We start from the raw sequence: 23171 nt of genomic DNA on the forward strand, positions 1-23171 counted from the left end.
TTTTATACAGGTAACAAACTGAGATTAGGAGCACTCCCTTTAAGAGTGTGCTCCTATTCTCAGCTCGTTACCTGTATAAAAGACACCTGGGAGCCAGAAATCTTTCTGATTGAGAGGGGGTCAAATACTTATTTCCCTCATTAAAATGCAAATAAATGTATAACATTTTTAACATGCGTTTTTCTGGATTTTTTTGTTGTTATTCTGTCTCTCACTGTTCAAATATACTTACCATTAAAATTATAGACTGATAATTTCTTTGTCAGTGGGCAAACGTACAAAATCAGCAGGGGATCAAATACTTTTTTCCCTCACTGTAGGCTCGTAATTTAACAATTTTATTCATATTTACAGATGGCGTACAAGTTTGTTATTTAAGCACATGAAAGTTCACATGTTCCAGTAGGCATTTCTGCCCCAAAATGCATTTTCATAAATAAATAAAAGTTTACGTTCAAATGGCTCTCCTGTGAAGTAGTGATCCGCGACGTACGCCTAGTTTCCTGAAACGAGTAACATTTACGTAAGTATTCAGACTCTTTGCTATGAGACTCAAAATTGAGCTCAGGTGCATCCTGTTTCCATTGATCATCCTTGATGTTTCTACAACTTGATTGGGGTCCACCTGTGGTAAATTCAATTGATTGGATATGGTTTGGAAAGTCACACACCTGTCTATATAAGGTCCCACAGTCAACAGTGCAAGGAATTGTCCGTAGAGCTCAGAGACAGGAAAGTCCCCAAGAACACAGTGGCCTCCATCATTCTTAAATGGAAGAAGTTTGGAACCACCAAGACTCTTCTTAGAGCTGGCCGCCCGGCCAAACTGAGCAATTGGGAGAGAAGCGCCTTGGTCAGGAAGGTGACCAAGAACCCAATGGTCACTCTGACAGAGTTTCAGAGTTCCTTTGTGGAGATGGGCGCACCATCCAGAATGACAACCATCTCTGCAGCACTCCACCAATCAGGCCTTTATGGTAGAGTGGCCAGACAGAAGCCACTCCTCAGTAAAAGGCACATGACAGCCCACTTGGAATTTGACTAAAGGGACCTAAAGGACTCTCAGACCATGACAAACAAGATTCTCTGGTGTGATGAAACCAAGATCGAACTCTTTGGCCTGAATGCCAAGCGTCACGTTTACGGTGAAGCATGGTGGTGGCAGCATCATGTTATGGGGATGTTTTTCAGTGGCAGGGACTGGGAGACTAGTCAGGATCGAGGGAAAGATGAACGGAGCAAAGTACAGAGAGATCCTTGATGAAAACCTGCTCCAGAGCGCTCAGAACCTCAGACTGGGGCGAAGGTTCACCTTCCAACAGGACAGCGACCATAAGCACATAGCCAAGACAATGCAGGAGTGGCTTCGGGACAAGTCTCTGAATGTCCTTGAGTGGCCCAGCCAGAGCCCGGACTTGAATCCAATCGAACATCTCTGGAGAGACCTGAACATATCTGTGCAGCGACGCTCACCATCCAACCTCTTGAGAGGATTTGCAGAGAAGAATGGGAGAAACTCCCCAAATACAGGTGTGCCAAGCTTGTAGCGTCATACCCAAGAAGACTCAAGGCTGTAATTGCTGCCAAAGGTGCTTCAAACAAAGTACTGAGTAAAGGGTCTGAATACTTGTGTAAATGAAATACAGTGGGGGAAAAAAAGTATTTAGTCAGCCACCAATTGTGCAAGTTCTCCCACTTAAAAAGATGAGAGGCCTGTAATTTTCATCATAGGTACACGTCAACTATGACAGACAAAATGAGAAAAAGAAATCCAGAAAAATCCCATTGTAGGATTTTTAATGAATTTATTTGCAAATTATGGTGGAAAATAAGTATTTGGTCACCTACAAACAAGAAAGATTTCTGGCTCTCAAAGACCTGTAACTTCTTCTTTAAGAGGCTCCTCTGTCCTCCACTCGTTACCTGTATTAATGGCACCTGTTTGAACTTGTTATCAGTATAAAAGACACCTGTCCACAACCTCAAACAGTCACACTCCAAACTCCACTATGGCCAAGACCAAAGAGCTGTCAAAGGACACCAGAAACAAAATTGTAGACCTGCACCAGGCTGGGAAGACTGAATCTGCAATAGGTAAGCAGCTTGGTTTGAAGAAATCAACTGTGGGAGCAATTATTAGGAAATGGAAGACATACAAGACCACTGATAATCTCCCTCGATCTGGGGCTCCACGCAAGATCTCACCCCGTGGGGTCAAAATGATCACAAGAACGGTGAGCAAAAATCCCAGAACCACACGGGAGGACCTAGTGAATGACCTGCAGAGAGCTGGGACCAAAGTAACAAAGCCTACCATCAGTAACACACTACGCCGCCAGGGACTCAAATCCTGCAGTGCCAGACGTGTCCCCCTGCTTAAGCCAGTACATGTCCAGGCCCGTCTGAAGTTTGCTAGAGAGCATTTGGATGATCCAGAAGAGGATTGGGAGAATGTCAGATGAAACCAAAATATAACTTTTTGGTAAAAACTCAACTCGTCATGTTTGGAGGACAAAGAATGCTGAGTTGCATCCAAAGAACACCATACCTACTGTGAAGCATGGGGGTGGAAACATCATGCTTTGGGGCTGGTTTTCTGCAAAGGGACCAGGACGACTGATCCGTGTAAAGGAAAGAATGAATGGGGCCATGTATCGTGATATTTTGAGTGAAAACCTCCTTCCATCAGCAAGGGCATTGAAGATGAAACATGGCTGGGTCTTTCAGCATGACAATGATCCCAAACACACCGCCCGGGCAACGAAGGAGTGGCTTCGTAAGAAGCATTTCAAGGTCCTGGAGTGGCCTAGCCAGTCTCCAGATCTCAACCCCATAGAACATCTTTGGAGGGAGTTGAAAGTCCGTGTTGCCCAGCGACAGCCCCAAAACATCACTGCTCTAGAGGAGATCTGCATGGAGGAATGGGCCAACAAACCAGCAACAGTGGGTGAAAACCTTGTGAAGACTTACAGAAAACGTTTGACCTGTGTCATTGCCGGGGGGACCTAGTGAATGACCTGCAGAGAGCTGGGACCAAAGTAACAAAGCCTACCATCAGTAACACACTACTTGCTTATTTATTTATTTTTGTGCTAAAAGCCACACATATCCTGGGTCTTCAAAATAACGCAGCTGACGCTCTCTGGCTTTAAAATTCAAGAATTCCACGAATTGCGCCCATATGACATGTCTGCCATGCTCAGCTTTCCTGCTTACAGTGCTAGACTAGACCCCAACCTGCAATCATATTTGAGTAAAGCTTCTCAGTACATGAGGATGGGTTTGGCTATTTCTACATTAAAAGATTCTGCCTGGTTTATTTTTTTCTTCTTTCTGTGCTGCTTTCTCAATTTATGTTTTGCCTGTCAATATTGCCTTCATTGTTAACTACTTTGAATCACACGTTCAAGTTCATCTGCGGTCTCAGGATCCTTCTGTGTGTAGTCTGCTGTGGAATTCATCTATCCATCTACTACTCAAGAGGCTTCTAAAAGAGCGATCCTCAGGCAATGACAAAATATGACCTATGAAAAAAATGGTTTTCATGTTAAGGGTGTTTTGGGTTGTACAATTATATTTTATTAGAGGCTGTCTGTCATGGCGTTCTACGGGTTTTTACAGTGTGGGGAATACACTTCGTATTCATTTCCTTTTAATCCATTGCATGATCCTACTATTTCTGATTTAATTATGGACACTCACATGTTCACATTGTTATTCTAAAACGGATAAGAAGGGTAAAGGTACTCCAGTTGTCATTGCTTTCGGTCCTCTCTCTTCCTTGTTACGCTACCTGCTATGGCAACCACTGGGCACACTGGGCGGTCCATTACTCATTACCGATGCTGGCAAACCAATGTCGAGATACTGGTTTTCATCACAGCTCCGTCTCCTCTGCCAATGCTGTGGGCTATCTCCTGAGCTGTAGACAGCCCATTCATTTTGCATTGGCGCTGCTTCAACGGCCTCTATCTGTCCCTGCATCCATACTGAAAATCATGGGCCGTTGGTCCTCTGCTTTATTAGATTAAACGCCAACGAGATTTTGGATGCCCAAAAGTTGTTTATCTGCCTTCTCCATGCCTTATTAGTTCGCTATGTTCAGTCTGCGGTCAATAGTATTGTTTGGTGGTCATTGTAATACGTTTGTGCATATTACCTACATATGGTTGGCTGGGTGCAAATTGCTTAGTTTGTTTATAGGATATATTTAATGTAGGCCACAGATGATTAGGCTACTCATATAGTTCAGTGAGAGCACCCAGCTGTGCTTCTTTCGGGGGCTAGGTACACACTGCTATGTGGCAGATAGTCACATGCGCCAAAATGAAGCTCATCTTGCCTTAAGCGAGGTCACAAGGGATAGATAGGAGTTATACAGTGACTTCTGAAAGTATTCAGACCCTTTGACTTTTTCCACATATTGTTACATTACAGCCTTATTCTAAAATGGATTAAATAAAGACAAATACTCAGCAATCTACACACACTACCCCATAATGACAACGTGACAAGTTTTTTGTTTGTTGAAATGTTAGAAAATGTATTAAAAATAAAAAACAAATACCTTATTTACATAAGTATTCAGACCCTTTGCTATGAGACTCGAAATTGAGCTCAGGTGCATCCTGTTTCCACTCATCATCCTTGAGATATTTCTACAACTTGATTGGAGTCCATCTGTGGTAAATTCAATTGATTGGACATGATTTGAAAAGCACACACCTGTCTATATAAGGTCCCACAGTTGACAGTGCATGTCAGAGCAAAAACCAAGCCATGAGGTCGAAGGAATTGTCCGTAGAGCTCAGAGGCAGGATTATGTCGAGGCACAGATCTGGGGAACGGTACCAAAACATTTCTACAGCATTGAAGGTCCCCAAGAACACAACGGCCTCCATCATTCTTAAATGGAAGAAGTTTGGAACCACCAAGACTCTTCCTAGAGCTGGCTGCCCGGCCAAACTGAGCAATCGGGGGAGAAGGGCCTTGGTCAGGGAGGTAACCAAGAACCTGACGGTCACTCTGACAGAGCTCCAGAGTTCATCTGTGGAGATGGGAGAACCTTCCAGAATGACAACCATCTCTGCAGCACTCCATCAATCAGGCTTTTATGGTAGATTGGCCATACGGAAACCACTCCTCAGCAAAAGGCTTGGAGTTTGCCAAAAGGCACCTTAAGACTCTCAGACCATGAGAAACAAGATTTAACTCTTTGGCCTGAATGCCAAGCATCACGTCTGGAGGAAACCAGGCACCATCCCTACGGTGAAGCATGGTGGTGGCAGTAACATGCTGTGGGGATGTTTTTCAGTGGCAGGGACTGGGAGACTAGTCAGGATCGAGGCAAAGATGAATGGAGCAAAGTACAGAGAGATCCTTGATGGAAACCTGCTCCAGAGCGCTCAGGACCTCAGACTGGGGCAAAGGTTCACCTTCCAACAGGACAACGACCCTAAGCACACAGCAAAGACAACGCAGGAGTGACTTCGGGACAAGTCTCTGAATTTCCTTGAGTGGCCCAGCAAGAGCCCAGACTTGAACCCGATCGAACATCTCTGGCGAGACCTGAAAATAGCTGTGCAGCGACGCTCCCCATCCAACCTGACAGAGCTCGAGAGGATCTGTAGAGAAGAATGGGAGAAACTCCCCACATACAGGTGTGCCAAGAATACTCGAGGCAGTAATCGCTGCTAAAGGTGCTTCAACAAAGTATTGAATAAAGGGTCAGAGTACTTATGTAAACGTGATATTTCAGTTGTTTTCTTTTCATACATTTGCACAAATTTCTAAAAACCTGTTTTTGCTTTGTCATTATGGGGTATTGTGTGTAGATTGATGAGGGGGGGAAAACGATTTAATCCATTGTAGAATAAGGCTGTAACGTAACAAAATGTGGAAAAAGAGTAGAATCTCATGTAAAAGCTTAGAAAATACAAACCCACTTTTCAATTCCAAAAGATTTCCTTTTATACAAATGAAGTCTTTGCCCTTTACTTGGTTCCTGCAGGATTTCTTAACCTGTTAAACTCTGAGGGATCATTTTGGGCCCTGTACAGTTTGGGGGCTTAAGGGTCAGCTGCAACACGATATACAATCTCTTGATTCTGCTGGGGAAGGTTTTAATTTGTTTAACTCACAAAACAAATATGTTAGTGTTGGATTCTTGAAAAAATAACTGTCAAACACTTTCTTTCTTTTCTTTTTTTACCTTTATTTAACTAGGCAAGTCAGTTGAGAACAAATTCTTATTTACAATGACGGCCTACACCGGCCAAACCCGGGCCAATTGTGCGCCGCGCTATGGGACTCCCAATCACGGCCGTGATACAGCCTGGAATTGAACCAGGGGGTCTGTAGTGACGCCTCAAGTGCTGAGATGCAGTGCCTTAGACCGCTGTGCCACTCGGGAGCCACTACTAGAGACTATAAGGATTGAATATTAAAGAAAGTGGGAGGTCTCAAGATTTTACTGATAAGTGGGACTAAATAACACGTTAAGAGGGATGGGCCTGGTTTTGTATACAAAGGTGCTCCTGATCGCCATTGATGACAATTCTAGTTTTTTGTTGTATGTGTGTAAAAAAAATAAAAAGTAATTCCTGTTCCTGTCCTTTTGCAGTTTGTTAGTTACGTTTTTTTTTATAGCTGTAACAGATCAGGCAGACTAGCCTAAATACATTTCCCAGAGCTTGAAACTCCCACCTAATGGTGAAACGATTGTTTTTACACCCTTCAATTGAACTGAATTGATAGATTGTAAATCCAGGATGAGTATACAACGTTAGACACAAGATGACAAAAATAACCACACTACTCATTTCGCAATAGAATCTTCATGTTTAATACAATAAAAGTGTTTACATAGGCATTCCTTTGATGTGAAGTAATTTAAACATTGTATTGCCCCAGATTCAAAGGGAGCTGTAGAGTATGGCAATATTTAGTAAATTCACAATATTTTGGGGGGAGGGGGTGGGGCCCTATACTATATATTCATTTTTTCAAAATCTTTTAAAATATATTCCTGAGGACAATAGCATTTAACACCGGAAAGCATTAAAAAAATTTACTGCTAAAAAATAATATTTTTCCCTTCAATTCCATTCCAAAACAAGTGGAGCAAACACTCCTTTCAATACAGATTGGGCACTACATCACTGATAAGAGATTCATGTGTCGAGAGGATTCAAGAGTGCCATCTGTGTGATTTGACAGGTATGTGTAAAATGGGTAACGTCTACTTGGTCGCCAGCGTACTGTTCACTACTGTGGTTCATAGAAATATTGTGTAATCATGTAAAAAAAAAAAATATATATGAATATGACTGATGCAATAAAGCTAAGATGGGGGAAAAAGAAAATAGCAAAGCTAGCACCGAATGTTTTCCCAAAATTACTAGCAATCCATGGTAGCAATCCTGTAAATTGCGCTGGAACGTTGCAGCAACATTGGAAGAATCCAGTGTGCGAATCGGGACAGGTGAATTGTGAATGATAATACTTGTCACCACCAGTAATAGCTGCCTCTGCAGATGACAGAGTATTTCTGACTTTGGGACAAACATGCAATGACAACCTTAAATATGTATGTGTGCTTTTGAAGGCCACCAGAGCACTGTCAATTTAAGTTATTAATGATCAAATGTATGCGACTATTGGGCACTCAAACCATTTATCAAATGCCATGAGAATAACATTTAACAAATGTTCTTTTTTTTGTGTTTCAGTTGTATCAACTTTCATACATTTCATGTTTTTGTAAATTTCTAAGTCATATGTAAAATGTTAATGAATTAGATTTTTAAATTGAAGGACAACGCAAGGTGCCTTTAACTGTGGTAATGCTATAATTGTGACGATTTACCACACTGATATACAGTGAAACAATGTGGTCATTTGTGCTTTGAGACCAGATTCAATTCACTTATCACATGGACTTCCTCCATTTTGACAAACAAATTCAGGCATACATCATTTTACAAGCAACAAAATGAGTGAATTTGTAGGTCAACATAAAGGGGTCTTTCAAAAGACAAGTTCAATTATCCTTGGCCATTGATAATAAGACATTGATAACAAGCCATATTTATAATATGTATTCTGAGTATACCAAACATTAGGAACACCTTCCTAATATTGAGTTGAGCCCTCAGAACAGTCTCAATTTATTGGGGCATGGACTCTACAAGGTGTCGAATGTGTTCCACAGGGATGCTGGCCCATGTTGACTCCAATGCTTCCCACAGTTGTGTAAAGTTGGCTGGATGTCCTTTGCGTGGTGGACCATTCTTGAAGCACACAGGAAACTGTTGAGTGTAAAAAATCCAGCAGCCTTGCAGTTCTTCACACAAACCGGTGCGCCTGGCACCTACTACCATACCCCGTTCAAAGGCACTTAAATATTTTGTCTTGACCATTCAACCTCTCAATGGCACACATGCACAATCCATGTCTCAATTGTCTCAAGGCTTAAAAATCCTTCTTTAGCCTGTCCCCTCCCCTTCATATACACTGATTGAAGTGGATTTAACTAGTCAATAAGGGATCATAGCTTTCACCTGGTCGGTCTATGTCATGGAAAGAGCAGGTGTTCTTAATGTTTTGTATACTCAGTGTAAATACATTGACTCCAGTGGTTAAAGTTAGAATGACAAGCAATAAAAGTTATGCTTTTTGCTTTACTGCCAGCTTCATAATCTTCAACCTATTGAATAAATGTTTGTACATATAAACTGGCAAAATATCAAGTCCTCCTTGCTTGTGGTATGATGGAACATTTCCTGTGCCCTTGACCAAAATCCACGTAAAGGTTTTTTTTTTTTTTTTCATGCAACAGATTAGCACTCTTTCCTGACAATTGTGCCAGTGAAACTCAAGAAATCCACAAAGAATAAATCTCACTCACAAAGAAACCTGAGGATGACAGTAACATGTAATCTTTAACAGTCACTGCTGGGAGTGCATTTTTGGTATCAATAGTCGAATTATTCATACTTGACTTTGTGCCGCTGTTACATGGGATCATATGACAAGTGATTGCTCTTTGAGTGAGACCTAATCCCTTTTGAGGATTAATGATATTATAAAAACATTAAGACAAATAGCCAAAAATTAAATGATACATTTTCCAGCCGCTATCCTTCTGATTCAGTTGAAATTCAGCATATTGCCGTGATCTTTCATAAGGTAAGGTGCTTTGCACTGACCAGTGTAGCCTACATCCTGAGACAACTATTATGCTACTGCAATAAGCAAGTCCCCTCTAATAGTCTGACGTCCTTACACGTCACAGCATTTTGACTTAATGAGACATGGCTCTCCCAACCAACCAGGATCCTTACAGCATAAGGGAATGTTTTATCTGGTTTCCGTGTGGTTGTATAACATCATAAGCGAATAATCCCCAAACACTTGTAGAACATTTTAGAAGAACGTTCAAGTACGATGTTTCATAAACGTTCTCACAGTGGCCGTGTCCAATTACCCATACTTGCGTTCTAAATATAAGGCATTTTGGGTATGCGAAAGTTTTATATTATGTGAAATTCAGCTAATTGAGTATGCTTTAAATGCTAGGATGTCATACTTATTTCGGCTTTTCATCTAGTAGAATTTGCTGCACACTATTTAGGAAGAGAATCGTCTTTCGAGACCCACGTGTGTCTGACAACAGCTGAGGAGACGCGCTGTACCAAAGTGAACGAATGGCAGGAATCAACGCAATTGCGCATTAGATTACGCATTCTCAGTAGGATGAGCCTAGTATGCTGATATGTGTTGCTTACTGCATTTGTTTTTACTGAACAGTACATTCTAAATAGTATGTAGTACGATGTCTCTGGAAATCTACCTCTTCATTTCAAGAAATGCCCCCTTCCCCCCAAACCTAAAGGAAATGCCCTGAGGCACAAATAATGTTCGCTAGGATATTGGCCAACCAATCAAATGCTTGTACGCATGTCCACATTTGGCTGGAAAATGAACAAGACAATTTTCAGATAACAGATTTCAGATATAACTCATTCCTAACCCTTTAACAACCCTACAAAAATGGTGGCAAATTTCCCGGGTCAGTAAAATAACATGGATATTTCACACTGCCTGTTGACAAAAACCAGATCAAATGTGACATCATTATTCCTAGGAATAACCTGAAGAAGAGGCAAGTATCACCACCAACACATGAACGCAGCGTGCCACTGTAGAAATTCATTTGGAGAGCTTGTTTTGTGCCCAGCTACACTACACGTGCAAAACGGCGTTCTCACCCAAACCGCGCAGCGTCCTGCTGGGCCTGGATCAACCCTGAATTTTTCGACCGCTCGGTTAGTGCGTGGTTTAGTTAGTCTCGTCAGTCTGTCAGTCTGTCAGTGGTCAATGGCGGTCAGTTAAAATACAGCTCCTTGGTCAGCATGGAGACCACGCAGGGGATCTGCTTCTTCTCGCTGAAACGTGGGTCCTCGGACCAGGACTCGAAGCTGGTGGCCACCATGTAGTTGACACGTGTGAGGATCTGCATGATCTCCAGCTGCTTGCCAAACTCATTGAGGACGTTGCAGAGTGCCTGGACAAACCAGGAGCCGCGCCCAGGGTTCCTCCACGAATAGTACCCTGTAAGAGCAGCCGTGTCACTCTCTCCAATTGCCACTGACACACACACACACTTTACAAGCACACAGACAGATTCTCTCACACAGTAACAAACACACTATGAAAACAACTGGATAGTGGATGGGCATTACCAGCTACCATGGTTGATTGGAACAACCTGGGAGGGTGTGAGGCAGACCTGGTGGCTGTGGGATTTCTGTCATACTATCGGTGCAAGGAACATTTAGGAGCGGGCGGACTAGTTTAGCTGGAAATGTACGGGAATGCTGTGGGTTACCTGGCACGGTGGAGTAGGCAAAAAGGAAATCTGCCTCAACAGGAATCTTGTGCCTTGGATTTGCATCCGTTTCCAGGGTATCATTGGGGGGCCCGGAATCCGTCTGTATGCCATCATCAAACTCAGAGCCCCGACAAGCCTGGTGAATCAAATGAAAGTTGATCAGGAATATCTTTTTCAAGGACAACCTGGTGAATAGGGCAGTATGTCTTATTAAGTTCTACAAATATGGCTGTATAGCTAGTTATCTGTCCATCAAGAAAAACAACAGTCACCTTGCATATAAATGGGATACCCGTAACCATAATCTATATACATTTCTAAAAAGAAGAGGGCCCGGAATTCAGCCTTGTGGAACACCATTAATTATTTACAAGTCCTTTTACTTCAAAAGCACTAGCATAAATACACAGCTCACTTACAGATATTGTTTAAACTATCTAGTTTGCACTAGGACCTAATACTCTTCACCTCAAATCAAAAAATTTAAAATCTCAAAACATATGAAAAAGAGTTAGACAAACTTTCACGTTCTGGTTCCAACCAGGTGCCAACTGACAATATTTAACCATGATTAATCATCTACCTCTTCTATAAGGTTAGGAAGCTAAGCTCAACAATAATTGCTTCAATCAAGCCTAGCTAGAACAAAAGCCTGGGTTTTGTGAAGCTGTCCAGCCCAGTGTAGGCTCTGGCCCTCACCTGGATGAAGAAGAGTTTGGGCTTGCCCACTAGACTCTTGCACATGTCACCCCTGAAGAGTGAGGTCATGCTCTTGATGGGCATGGCTCCGTCAGTGCCATAGATCATACCCTCCTCACCGTGACTCAGCAGGATGCAGGCAAAGCAGGAGCTGTCGCTGTGGTCCTCCTCTGAGGCTAAGACACACACACACACACACACACTTTTAAAATTGCAATTGACATAGGCTTAAATAAACGTTTTAATGCATTGCCATTCCCAGTTTCCTATTTATTGTAACCCATATTTATGTGGGATGTCAATAAAAAGTAAGTAAAAGGTTGCAAAAAAGGCAAAATAGCTACTACGATATACAGCCGAGGGTAAACCAGGGGATCTAAGCAATAGCACTATGGCTGTCCCCAACTAAAAAAAATGTTGGTCGACCAAGACTTGACTGTTCTTTCGACCAATCGACTGGTCTAAATTTTTAAACGTGTATTTTTCCATATATAGACACATCCTATGTGTTTTAATCAAATCAACTATATGCACTGAGCTTGTCTGATGCTTTAAGCGAACTGTTTGATGAAATAATTAAGACACACGAATGACTAGAGGGAGTCCGACCGCAATTGATTTGATTGTGCCGGGCCTGGCTCAGACTTGCAGCGCTGTGTTAAAAAAAAAGACAGCAAGTGACTGTGTGACTAGCACCTGTTGTCTCTCTCCTCCCTGCTGTAGCGACCACCACAGAACATCAGTGTGTATCGCGCTGTCCATGTTGCTGATGTTCCGACATAATTACAGCCATTTCTGACTGAAAAGTGATGTTACCGAAATCCCTAATTTGTTTAGGAAAAACATTCCCTATTCCCTCAACCCTTGCTCTCTTTACATGACACATGTATGCATCGCATGCACGTGACCAATAGGGCCTGACCTATAGCATATCCTAATCACATCAATAAATTGGTAACACATGTGACAGCAAAATGGATGCAGAGGATGTGACAAATAAACTCGAAACGGGGGAATGTTTACTGGTTGCTCAGGAGGTAAAAGGGGAAGTCTGATGTGTAGAATAAATGTGACTAGTTGTGGAAAATACTGGAAATCAAGAAAAAGAAGGTAAGGAGCAAGCGCTGTGTGCATATTATGTGTGCCAAACAGGTGCTGTTAGATTACAATATAATTGTTCTACCGTTTGGAACATTTAAACACTAAATACATTTTAAGCGTACCAGAGAGTCTGTTGTAAAGTTTTTACAGCAAAGACTAAAAACAGTCGCATTCATTTGTGAATGCAATTTCCGAAATGGAATGGTTTAGGCCTATTTATTGTTTACGCTAATTATTCAATAGTCGCTTTATTTTATTTTAAAACTAAAATGCTTGATTGCATTTCAAATCATGAATTACTCGTATGCTGTGTGATGACATGAACAAATAAATGATTGATTGAAACAGTAGCCTATATAAGTATTGAAATATAGGCCTAAGTAAGTTACAGTATTAAGACTAAACAGGATGTACTCTTAGGCCTACAGCTCGATGGTGGTTATACAAGGCTGCTATATTAAGCCTACTAATGATAATGACAATACATATTATTATAATGATGATCATAATAATCGTAATAATAACAATATGAAGGAGATCAAGAAAAAGGAGGGTAAAATTTTTACGGACAATTTCAAAATGTAAACAACAGTAAATAAATTAAAGCAGTAATACCAGAGGCTGTTCTAACGGAAAAAAAAGTGTAAAGCCTTTATTACAGCATAGCAAAGATTAAAAACAGCCGGATTTGGGAAATTGTTTATCCGACATGTGGATGCATGAGGCTTGGTGCTCACAGACTCAGTAGGCTATTAAACAAACACTCAAACAGGCAACAGAAGCAGGATCTGTCTTATTTCTGTAGATATATTGATGATTTATAAAGCCAGGCACATTTAACAGTTAGGCTATTGATTATAGACCTAATCAAGTTGCGGTTTCCTCTCTCCTCACTTTTGTTAGACAATTAAGGCAAGGGCTGTTTTCTCGTCTCCTAACTCCACTGCTGCCTCCGCCGCATTGTTCTCAACTGGTTAACTTTGCTATTATGCACATAGCAACATGGTCTAGGAAAAGGCGCCAATTCAACAGCGCACTGATGTGTTTCAGAACCGACCACTATCCAACGCGGGAGAAAGCGCATTTGTTATACAATAATATTATTTACATTTGTTTTGCACCATTGTTCTTACATAATATAACCATATACAATTTCAGTAGCACATGTTTTAGACTGATAGACTGTGCCATCCCCACGGCCTCCATAACAGATCAGTCCACTCAGACAGGCGCGAATCAGACAGGTGTCTTCTACACCATTTATTATATTATATATTTTTTTGCTACTGCTCGACTTAAGAAATCTCGGTCGACCAACAGCCTATCGACCAAACAATCGACCAGTCGACTAAATTGGGTCAGTCCTAAACAGCACTAAAAGAGAAAGTGATAGACAGTGTTGGTGCCCCCTGTTTGAAAATGTATGCACTGGAACAGCAGTGGGGGGGCGATTAGTGAGACAGGTTACTCTCACTGAAGTAGCCCCTAGAATAGTTACTGATGTAAGGCCTACGGACAATATCTACTCAGTGTGTTACTCACCCTCTCGGAGAAGACGCTCCATCTTCTCACACGTCTGGTCATTGTAGATGCAGACGTCAAAGCCCAGGCTCTTAAAGCACTTAAACAATTCACCTGCGTCTCGATCCGTGCCATTGCGTACATTCATCCCTAACAGACAATATGAACAGCATTCACTGTACTCCACATGTACAGTATATCGCTTACACAGTGTTATACAATAGGCCACTAAAAACAAGTTATATCAAATGGCAGGGCTCCAGACTAACGTGTGCCACTAACTTTTTCAGTTGGTGGCACGAGCCCATAATTTGGTTGCACCCAAAAATAAACAAAATCGCAGCGTCACGCAATAGAAACAATAGGAGTAATCGCCTTTTAAAGTCATTATAAAGTATTTCAAGTTGTGTAATAGACTACTGAGATGGTATTCAATAAATACGTTCTTACATCTAACATGTTCAAGCAGGAATGCATGATTCAAGATATTTTGATATGCAACCTAATCCAGTGACTGTCATGAATTTCATGTTGACAATTCTGTATAATTTAAAAAACATATTTTACTGTCAAAATAGGGTTTCAGAATGTTTTGTTCAACAGAGATGTATTTGCCTTCATCTTTATGTGCACTAATATTACATATGCCTAATATAATTGGTACTAATTCACCACCTAAAGAAGTGGAAACTCAAAACACAGCTTGATCGCTAACCTCTAAAAATAACAACTACTGTTAGTAGCCATGTAAGAGTAAATGTAATGTCGTAAAAAAAACTTTGCATCAGCAGTAGGCCTACTACCCAATGAGGATTAGTGCAGTCACGATGGCTAATGCACATTACGCGTGCTCTGTCTTTCAAAGCCATATCAGATATCTCGATTGTAAAACAGTGTGCTTTGAGCTCAATATTAAGAGTTATGAAATACAAATTCTACAAACAGAAAGCTGATACCCTCCTCTCTTTAACAGGTAGTTGCTTCCAAAGTTGTGTTTTTTCCCGCAATTGCATTTCGAAATGTTACACAATCAGATTGCATTTTTCGGGGTGCACAAGGGGGGAGAGAGAGAGAGAATGTGCGAGGCTTGCTCATTACAGCAGCCGGCCACAGCGAAACAGGCACAGTGGCAGGGCAGACACTTTCATTACAGAATCATGACAATAATGCACCTTACTGTTTGACCAAATCATAGTTTTATCCGCACAAAAAATAGGATGTTTTGATTGAGGTGACCAGGTAGAATGTGGAGCTCGCACCGGTGCGACCAATTCAAAGTCAAAGGGTCGCAGTCTGGAGAAATGAACAATCTCATAAAGAGTAACTGTGTTACATAAATGTATTAGTGTTGTATAAGTTTAATAAAGCAGTGTGGATAATATAGTAGTGTTAGACAACCATGTATCCAAGTCAATATAAAAAGTGATGCCATACCCGTCTTTTCATCAAAGTTCTTGTTGTTGATTATGATGCACTTGCCCACTCGCTGGTGGCTCATCTTATACTGGAATGTTGGTGAAACGATTCTGTAATGGCTTTCAGAAGAGTAGTCCTGCTCCCGCGTCTTGCCATCCTTATTCTTCTTACTGAGCAAGACATAGGGATAAAAATAATCATAATAATGTATTCAAAGACAACACATACGCTCACATATAGGTAGCCAGTGATACCTGGATAAATGTTTCAGGTAAAGTTACATCAAATGTATTTGAACCCAGTTGATAGTGACTGACTTATGTTTGTATTACTGGCACCAACAGACCAACTTGTTTGGATAGACCTACATATATAACCTCTGGTAAACTCAACAACAAAATTCCTCTGCAAAGAAAATTTGGTTCACTTTCAAAGGGTGAATCTTAAAAGGTAGTTATTTTTAAGCCTTAGGACAATACGCCTTAAAACAGCAGCCACATAACACAGGGCATTCTTAAACAAAATACATGCCACTTTTAAAGTCATTAGACATAACACGCACATGCTACTGGAAAAAAAAGCTACATTAATTATTGACCCTCACTGTATTCAACATCAAACCAAGGGGGGAGGATTTTTAAATATGAGTGTGAGACCTTGGTATAAAAGCGAGACATCCGTAAAACTCTATCCTTACTCTAGGCTATTTCTGTGGAAGCAGGTAGTCCAGATAATGCCCCGCTTCCTTGAGAAAAGGCTAACTTGACACAACTCCTTTGATTACCTCAACATTAGACAAGCTAACATTTCTTAAAACATTCTGCTGACTTCAACATCAGGTATGCCAAAAAGTCATCCAAACACACAGAATCCATGAGAATTGAAAACACCCTGAACCACTTACTCAGAGACCATTGAGCACGTACTGTTTCAAATGAGGCATTAATGTCATGGCCAAACCTGTTGAAGTAATCCACTGGCAGGTGAATTATAAAGTCATAACATGTTCAGCTAGCTCGGGTATTAAGAAGTCATAAGTGAATCAAAGTATGTCCCCGACAGAGTAAATCTTTCTGAGTGACAATTCTCACAGACCTGTCATATTTGCATTCTTTAAAGGACCAATCCAGATAGGTAGGCCACAGTAGCCCATTGGGCTCACAATATCAGCATGTGTTCTAGAAGAGCCTAGTCATCAGGTTACCCAAGAACTGCAACAATGGGACCCCATACTCAGACACATACGCACGTGCACGCTCACATGCACGCAAACACAGAAATGGCCAAACAGGCCATACTATAGTCCACATGTGATCCAGAACTTTTACATAGCCCCCCACCCCCATCTCTCACCCCCTCCCTCACCACACACCCCACCCTCCCTCCCTCCCTCACCCCCATGGTGCCAGAATGCCTAGCAGTGGTCCGAGAGTGGGCAAAGAGCCCTGCCTCTGTGGCACTGTGGGGGTGGGCAGCAGCATGAGGGGGGAGGGGTCCCTTACCTGGGTTCCTCATTAAGCGCCACGCCACTCTGCATCTGAAATACGTTGCTCCTCCTGTCTCGCTCCTTTTTTATTTTTTTTTGCTTTCTCCAAACCTCGAGGTGTCGATTTTATGGGGTGTGCGGAGCAGTTGGTGTGCTCTAGGATCCTGACATGCTCTCTATACTGTATAGATACTGGACTTGGCCTGCGTGTACTGGGGACAGGGGTGGCGCGCTGTAGCTCCCTGAGTCAGCAGCCACAACACCACACCAGAGCTTTCTAAAGGCCTATTCAAACGACCCTGCACACTCTGCGGAGGTCAGGCAGGGCAACACGTAGCCTTTATGGCTGCTGACAAGCCCAGAATCAGCCTCACACACACACACACGTCTCACACGTCACACACGTCTCACACGTACATGCGCACACATAGGTTATTAACAACAAGCTGGTTATTAGCAGTTACTGTATATGTTGTTAAAGTGTATATTAACAGACTTTAGGTTACTGTATGGTTATAACCAGCAGACTATAGGTTATCATGGTTGTAAGAAACAGGCTATAGGTGATATGGTAATAAGTAGCAGGCTAGATGTACGATTCTAAGCAACAGGCCAGCTAAATCCATAAGTGGGGTAGTCTCGGAAATCCCACACCTACGGCAACAGCAGTAGTCTGGGTAACATGGTGGATTTTCTGGGCCACTTCGAATGGGGAGAAAAAAATGGGTGCTCTTCAGACAGGAAATTCTCCCAACAAATCACGAGTTTGAGCATGCAGGGCTTAAAATGTGAGTAGGAATTGTGTTCTTTAAAAATAACATGACAGAGACGGACACAATGCGGACGCAGATGGCTACCCAGGAAGCCGGGAACATTACCAGGACATCAGCTAACATTCCCATTCATTTCTAGTTAGGGTTTGATCTAACATTAGGATGATAACATCCCACAAACATTCCAAGCATGTTTTTGATAACAAAATGTTTTTACTAAGAAAATGTTTTACATTAAATAGGCTATCCTTGGAACATTAATCTATAACAACCACAGAACATTCCCCTAAGTTTATTATTAGGTTGCCATGGAATGTTATAACACAATGTTCCAGTAATGTCCTTAGAACATAATTGCCGCAACAAAAAGTGGGAGATATTGAAGTGGTTCTGAGAAAACATTGGAATGTTTTTCAAAACACCCTTAACAACCAGCAGGGAATATTCCCACAATACTCTCATAAAGTTATAGTGTGATGTTAGGACATGACGTTCAAAAAACATTCCCTAAACATACAGTACCAGTCAAAAGTTTGGACACACCTACTCATTCAAGGGTTTTTCTTTATTTTTACTATTTTCTACATTGTAGAATAATAGCGAAGACATCAAAACTATTAAATAACACATTTTGAATAATGTAGTAACCAAAAAAAGTGTTAAACAAATCAAAATATATTTTAGATTTTAGATTCTTCAAAGTAGCCCAAAATGATCAAATATTAAAGCATTAGACCTCTCACTAAAGGCTTCAGTCATACAAAAGTTATACTTAAATCCGAAATGGTTCTCTAGCAAATATCGCTATTTTTAAAAACAATTTAATCCACCAGAAAGGACAGAACAAATAATGCAACAAATATTGTGGTTAAACTCAAATATACTAATTGATCAAAAAAACATTATTTTTTGAAAAAATGTTTATTTACATTTTAGTCATTTAGCAGACGCTCTTATCCAGAGCGACTTACAGTGAGTGACTGCATACATTTTTTCATACTGGCCCCCCGTGGGAAACGAACCCACAACCCTGGCGTTGCAAGCGCCATGCTCTACCAACTGGTAGGATTGGTGGAGTTATGTCGCACATGCAGCTAACAAAAACATATTGAAATGTTTACAATCAACTAATTGCAGCATTACCGCAAAAATGGAAGAGGAAAGTGGAAGGGGGAAAAAGAAAGGAACTTGTCTGTCAGCCCTGCATTAAAGACCATAATTGGTTAAAGAAAATTGTGATAAATAAAAAAGTATACCAGTTTCATTAAAGGACCTAAATTTGACAGCCGTGCCATATAGATTGCAAAATAGTCGGGAAGAGATTTTTGACGTACTGATTCCATGGCACAGGGTTTATGAACTAATACGCAAAACGACTTCGGATTCAAAACGTAGAATTTTTCAATTTAAATTATTATACAAAATTCTTGCAACCAATAGAATATTATTTATATGGGGCATACAATCTTCCCAGCTCTGCAGATTTCTGGAGGATTTTATATGGCTTGTTTTAGAAATAGTGATATTTGGGAGATGATTTCCTTTTCAAATAACTGAAAGTGAGAGGTTGTAATCTGAATAAAGGGAAAAAGGCCATTCTTTAACATGGGGTGAGACAATCTTACTAATTTGCTAGAGAACCAGTTCGGATTTACACTACCGTTCAAAAGTTTGGGGTCACTTAGAAATGTCCTTGTTTTCGAAAGAAAAGCAATTTTTTTGTCCATTAAAATAACATCAAATTGATCAGAAATACAGTGTAGACATTGTTAATGTTGTAAATGGCTATTGTAGCTGGAAACGGCTGATTTTTTAATGGAATATCTACATAGGTGTACAGAGGCCCATTATCAGCAACCATCAGTCCTGTGTTCCAATGGCATGTTGTGTTTGCTAATCCAAGTTGATCATTTTAAAAGGCTAATTGATCATTAGAAAACCATTTTGCAATTATGTTAGCACAGCTGAAAACTGTTGTGCTGATTAAAGAAGCAATAAAACTGGCCTTCTTGAGACTAGTTGAGTATCTGGAGCATCAGCAATTGTGGGTTCGATTACAGGCTCAAAAAACTTTCTTCTGAAACTCGTCAGTCTATTCTTGTTCTGAGAAATGAAGGCTATTCCATGCGAGACATTGCCAAGAACCTGAAGACCTTGTACAACGCTGTGTACTACTCCCTTCAAAGAACAGCGCAAACTGGCTCTAACCAGAATAGAACGAGGAGTGGGAGGCCCCGGTGCACAACTGAGCAAGAGGACAAATACATTAGTGTGTCTAGTTTGAGAATCAGGCGCCTCACAGGTCCTCAACTGGCAGCTTCATTAAATAGTACCCGCAAAACACCAGTCTCAACGTCAATAGTGAAGAGGCGACTCCAGGATGCTGACCTTCTAGAAAGAGTTGCAAAGAAAAAGCCATATCTTAGACTGGCCAATAAAAATAAAATATTAAGATGGGCAAAAGAACACAGACACTGGACAGAGGAAGATTGGAAAAAAGTTATGGACAAACAAATCGAAGTTTGAGGTGTTCGGATCACAAAGAAGAACATTTGTGAGACGCAGACCAAATGAAAAGATGCTGGAGGAGTGCTTGATGCCATCTGTCAAGCATGGTGGAGGCAATGTGATGGTCTGGGGGTGCTTTGGTGGTGGTAAAGTGGGAGATTTGTACAGGGTAAAAGGGATCTTGAAGAAGGAAGGCTATCACTCCATTTTGCAACGCCATGCCATACCCTGTGGACGGCGCTTGATTGGAACCAATTTCCTCCTACAACAGGACAATGACCCAAAGCACAGCTCCAAACTATGCAATAACTATTTAGGGAAGAAGCAGTCAGCTGGTATTCTGTCTATAATGGAGTGGCCAGCACAGTCCCCGGATCTCAACCCTATTGAGCTGTTGTGGGAGCAGCTTGACCGTTTGGTACGTAAGAAGTGCCCATCAAGCCAATCCAACTTGTGGGAGGTGCTTCAGGAATTATGGGGTGAAATCTCTTCAGATTACCTCAACAAATTGACAACTAGAATGCCAAAGGTCTGCAAGGCTGTAATTGCTGCAAATGGAGGATTCTTTGACGAAAGCAAAATTTGAAGGACCCAATTATTATTTCAATTAAAAATCATTATTTCTAACCTTGTCAATGACTACGTTCCCTATGCATTTTGCTATATTTCCTATTCAAACTAATTTCATGTATGTTTTCATGGAAAACAAGGCCATTTCTAAGTGACCCCAAACTTTTCAACAGTAGTATGTATGTATGTATGTATGTATGTATGTATGTATGTATGTATGTATGTATGTATGTATGTATGTATGTATGTATGTATGTATGTATGTATGTATGTATGTATGTACAGTGAGGGGAAAAAAGTATTTGATCCCCTGCTGAATTTGTACGTTTGCCCACTGACAAAGAAATTATCAGTCTATAATTTTAATGGTAGGTTTATTTGAACAGTGAGAGACAGAATAACAACAAAAAAATCCAGAAAAACGCATGTCTAAAATGTTATAAATTGATTTGCATTTTAAATGAGGGAAATAAGTATTTGACCCCCTCTCAATCAGAAAGATTTCTGGCTCCCAGGTGTCTTTTATACAGGTAACGAGCTGAGATTAGGAGCACACTCTTAAAGGGAGTGCTCCTAATCTCAGCTTGTTACCTGTATAAAAGACACCTGTCCACAGAAGCAATCAATCAATCAGATTCCAAACTCTCCACCATGGCCAAGACCAAAGAGCTCTCCAAGGATGTCAGGGACAAGATTGTAGACCTACACAAGGCTGGAATGGGCTACAAGACCATCGCCAAGCAGCTTGGTGAGAAGGTGACAACAGTTGGTGCGATTATTCGCAAATGGAAGAAACACAAAAGAACTGTCAATCTCCCTCGGCCTGGGGCTCCATGCAAGATCTCACCTCGTGGAGTTGCAATGATCATGAGAACGGTGAGGAATCACCCCAGAACTACATGGGAGGATCTTGTCAATGATCTCAAGGCAGCTGGGTCCATAGTCACCAAGAAAACAATTGGTAACACACTACGCTGTGAAGGACTGAAATCCTGCAGCGTCCGCAAGGTCCCCCTGCTCAAGAAAGCACATATACAGGCCCGTCTGAAGTTTGCCAATGAACATCTGAATGATTCAGAGGAGAACTGGGTGAAAATGTTGTGGTCAGATGAGACCAAAATCGAGCTCTTTGGCATCAACTCAACTCGCCGTGTTTGGAGGAGGAGGAATGCTGCCTATGACCCCAAGAACACCATCCCCACCGTCAAACATGGAGGTGGAAACATTATGCTTTGGGGGTGTTTTTCTGCTAAGGGGACAGGACAACTTCACCGCATCAAAGGGACGATGGACGGGGCCATGTACCGTTAAATCTTGGGTGAGAACCTCCTTCCCTCATCCAGGGCGTACAAAATCAGCAGGGGATCAAATACTTTTTTCCCTCACTGTATGTACAGTGGGGAGAACAAGTATTTGATACACTGCCGATTTTGCAGGTTTTCCTACTTACAAAGCATGTAGAGGTCTGTAATTTTTATCATAGGTACACTTCAACTGTGAGAGACGGAATATAAATCACATTGTATGATTTTTAAGTAATTAATTTGCATGTTATTGCATGACATAAGTATTTGATCACCTACCAACCAGTAAGAATTCTGGCTCTCACAGACCTGTTAGTTTTTCTTTAAGAAGCCCTCCTGTTCTCCACTCATTACCTGTATTAACTGCACCTGTTTGAACTCGTTACCTGTATAAAAGACACCTGTCCACACACTCAATCAAACAGACTCCAACCTCTCCACAATGGCCAAGACCAGAGAGCTGTGTAAGGACATCAGGGATAAAATTGTAGACCTGCACAAGGCTGGGATGGGCTACAGGACAATAGGCAAGCAGCTTGGTGAGAAGGCAACAATTGTTGGCGCAATTATTAGAAAATGGAAGAAGTTCAAGATGACGGTCAATCACCCTCAGTCTAGGGCTCCATGCAAGATCTCACCTCGTGGGGCATCAATGATCATGAGGAAGGTGAGGGATCAGCCCAGAACTACACGGCAGGACCTGGTCAATGACCTGAAGAGAGCTGGGACCACAGTCTCAAAGAAACCATTAGTAACACACTACGCCGTCATGGATTAAAATCCTGCAGCGCATGCAAGGTCCCCCTGCTCAAGCAAGCGCATGTCCAGGCCCATCTGAAGTTTGCCAATGACCATCTGGATGATCTAGAGGAGGAATGGGAGAAGGTCATGTGGTCTGA

The 23171-nt window shown here is 41.4% G+C and overlaps 1 protein-coding gene across 4 annotated transcripts in view; it reads right to left on the reverse strand.

Moving 5' to 3' along the window:
* Window positions 1-8547: 8547 nt before the first annotated feature.
* Window positions 8548-23171, reverse strand: part of casp7 (caspase 7, apoptosis-related cysteine peptidase) — a 35270-nt gene continuing 20646 nt past the window's right edge. The window contains exons 1-6 of one of the 4 annotated variants that reach the window (XM_041858271.2): window positions 17134-17342; window positions 15650-15801; window positions 14237-14365; window positions 11594-11769; window positions 10892-11030; window positions 8548-10614 (exon numbers count right to left, since the gene is read on the reverse strand). In XM_041858271.2, coding sequence (XP_041714205.1) covers window positions 10388-10614; window positions 10892-11030; window positions 11594-11769; window positions 14237-14365; window positions 15650-15801; window positions 17134-17168 — 858 coding nt within the window. In that variant the 5' untranslated portion in view covers window positions 17169-17342 and the 3' untranslated portion in view covers window positions 8548-10387. Of the gene's footprint in view, window positions 10615-10891; window positions 11031-11593; window positions 11770-14236; window positions 14366-15649; window positions 15802-16535; window positions 16716-17133; window positions 17343-23171 lie in introns of those variants that run through there. The other 3 variants (XM_041858272.2, XM_041858273.2, XM_041858270.2) reach the window with 3 other exon arrangements.

Source organism: Coregonus clupeaformis, chromosome 31 (assembly GCF_020615455.1).
Source record: "Coregonus clupeaformis isolate EN_2021a chromosome 31, ASM2061545v1, whole genome shotgun sequence".
In the NCBI taxonomy this organism is placed as follows: Eukaryota; Metazoa; Chordata; class Actinopteri; order Salmoniformes; family Salmonidae; genus Coregonus; species Coregonus clupeaformis.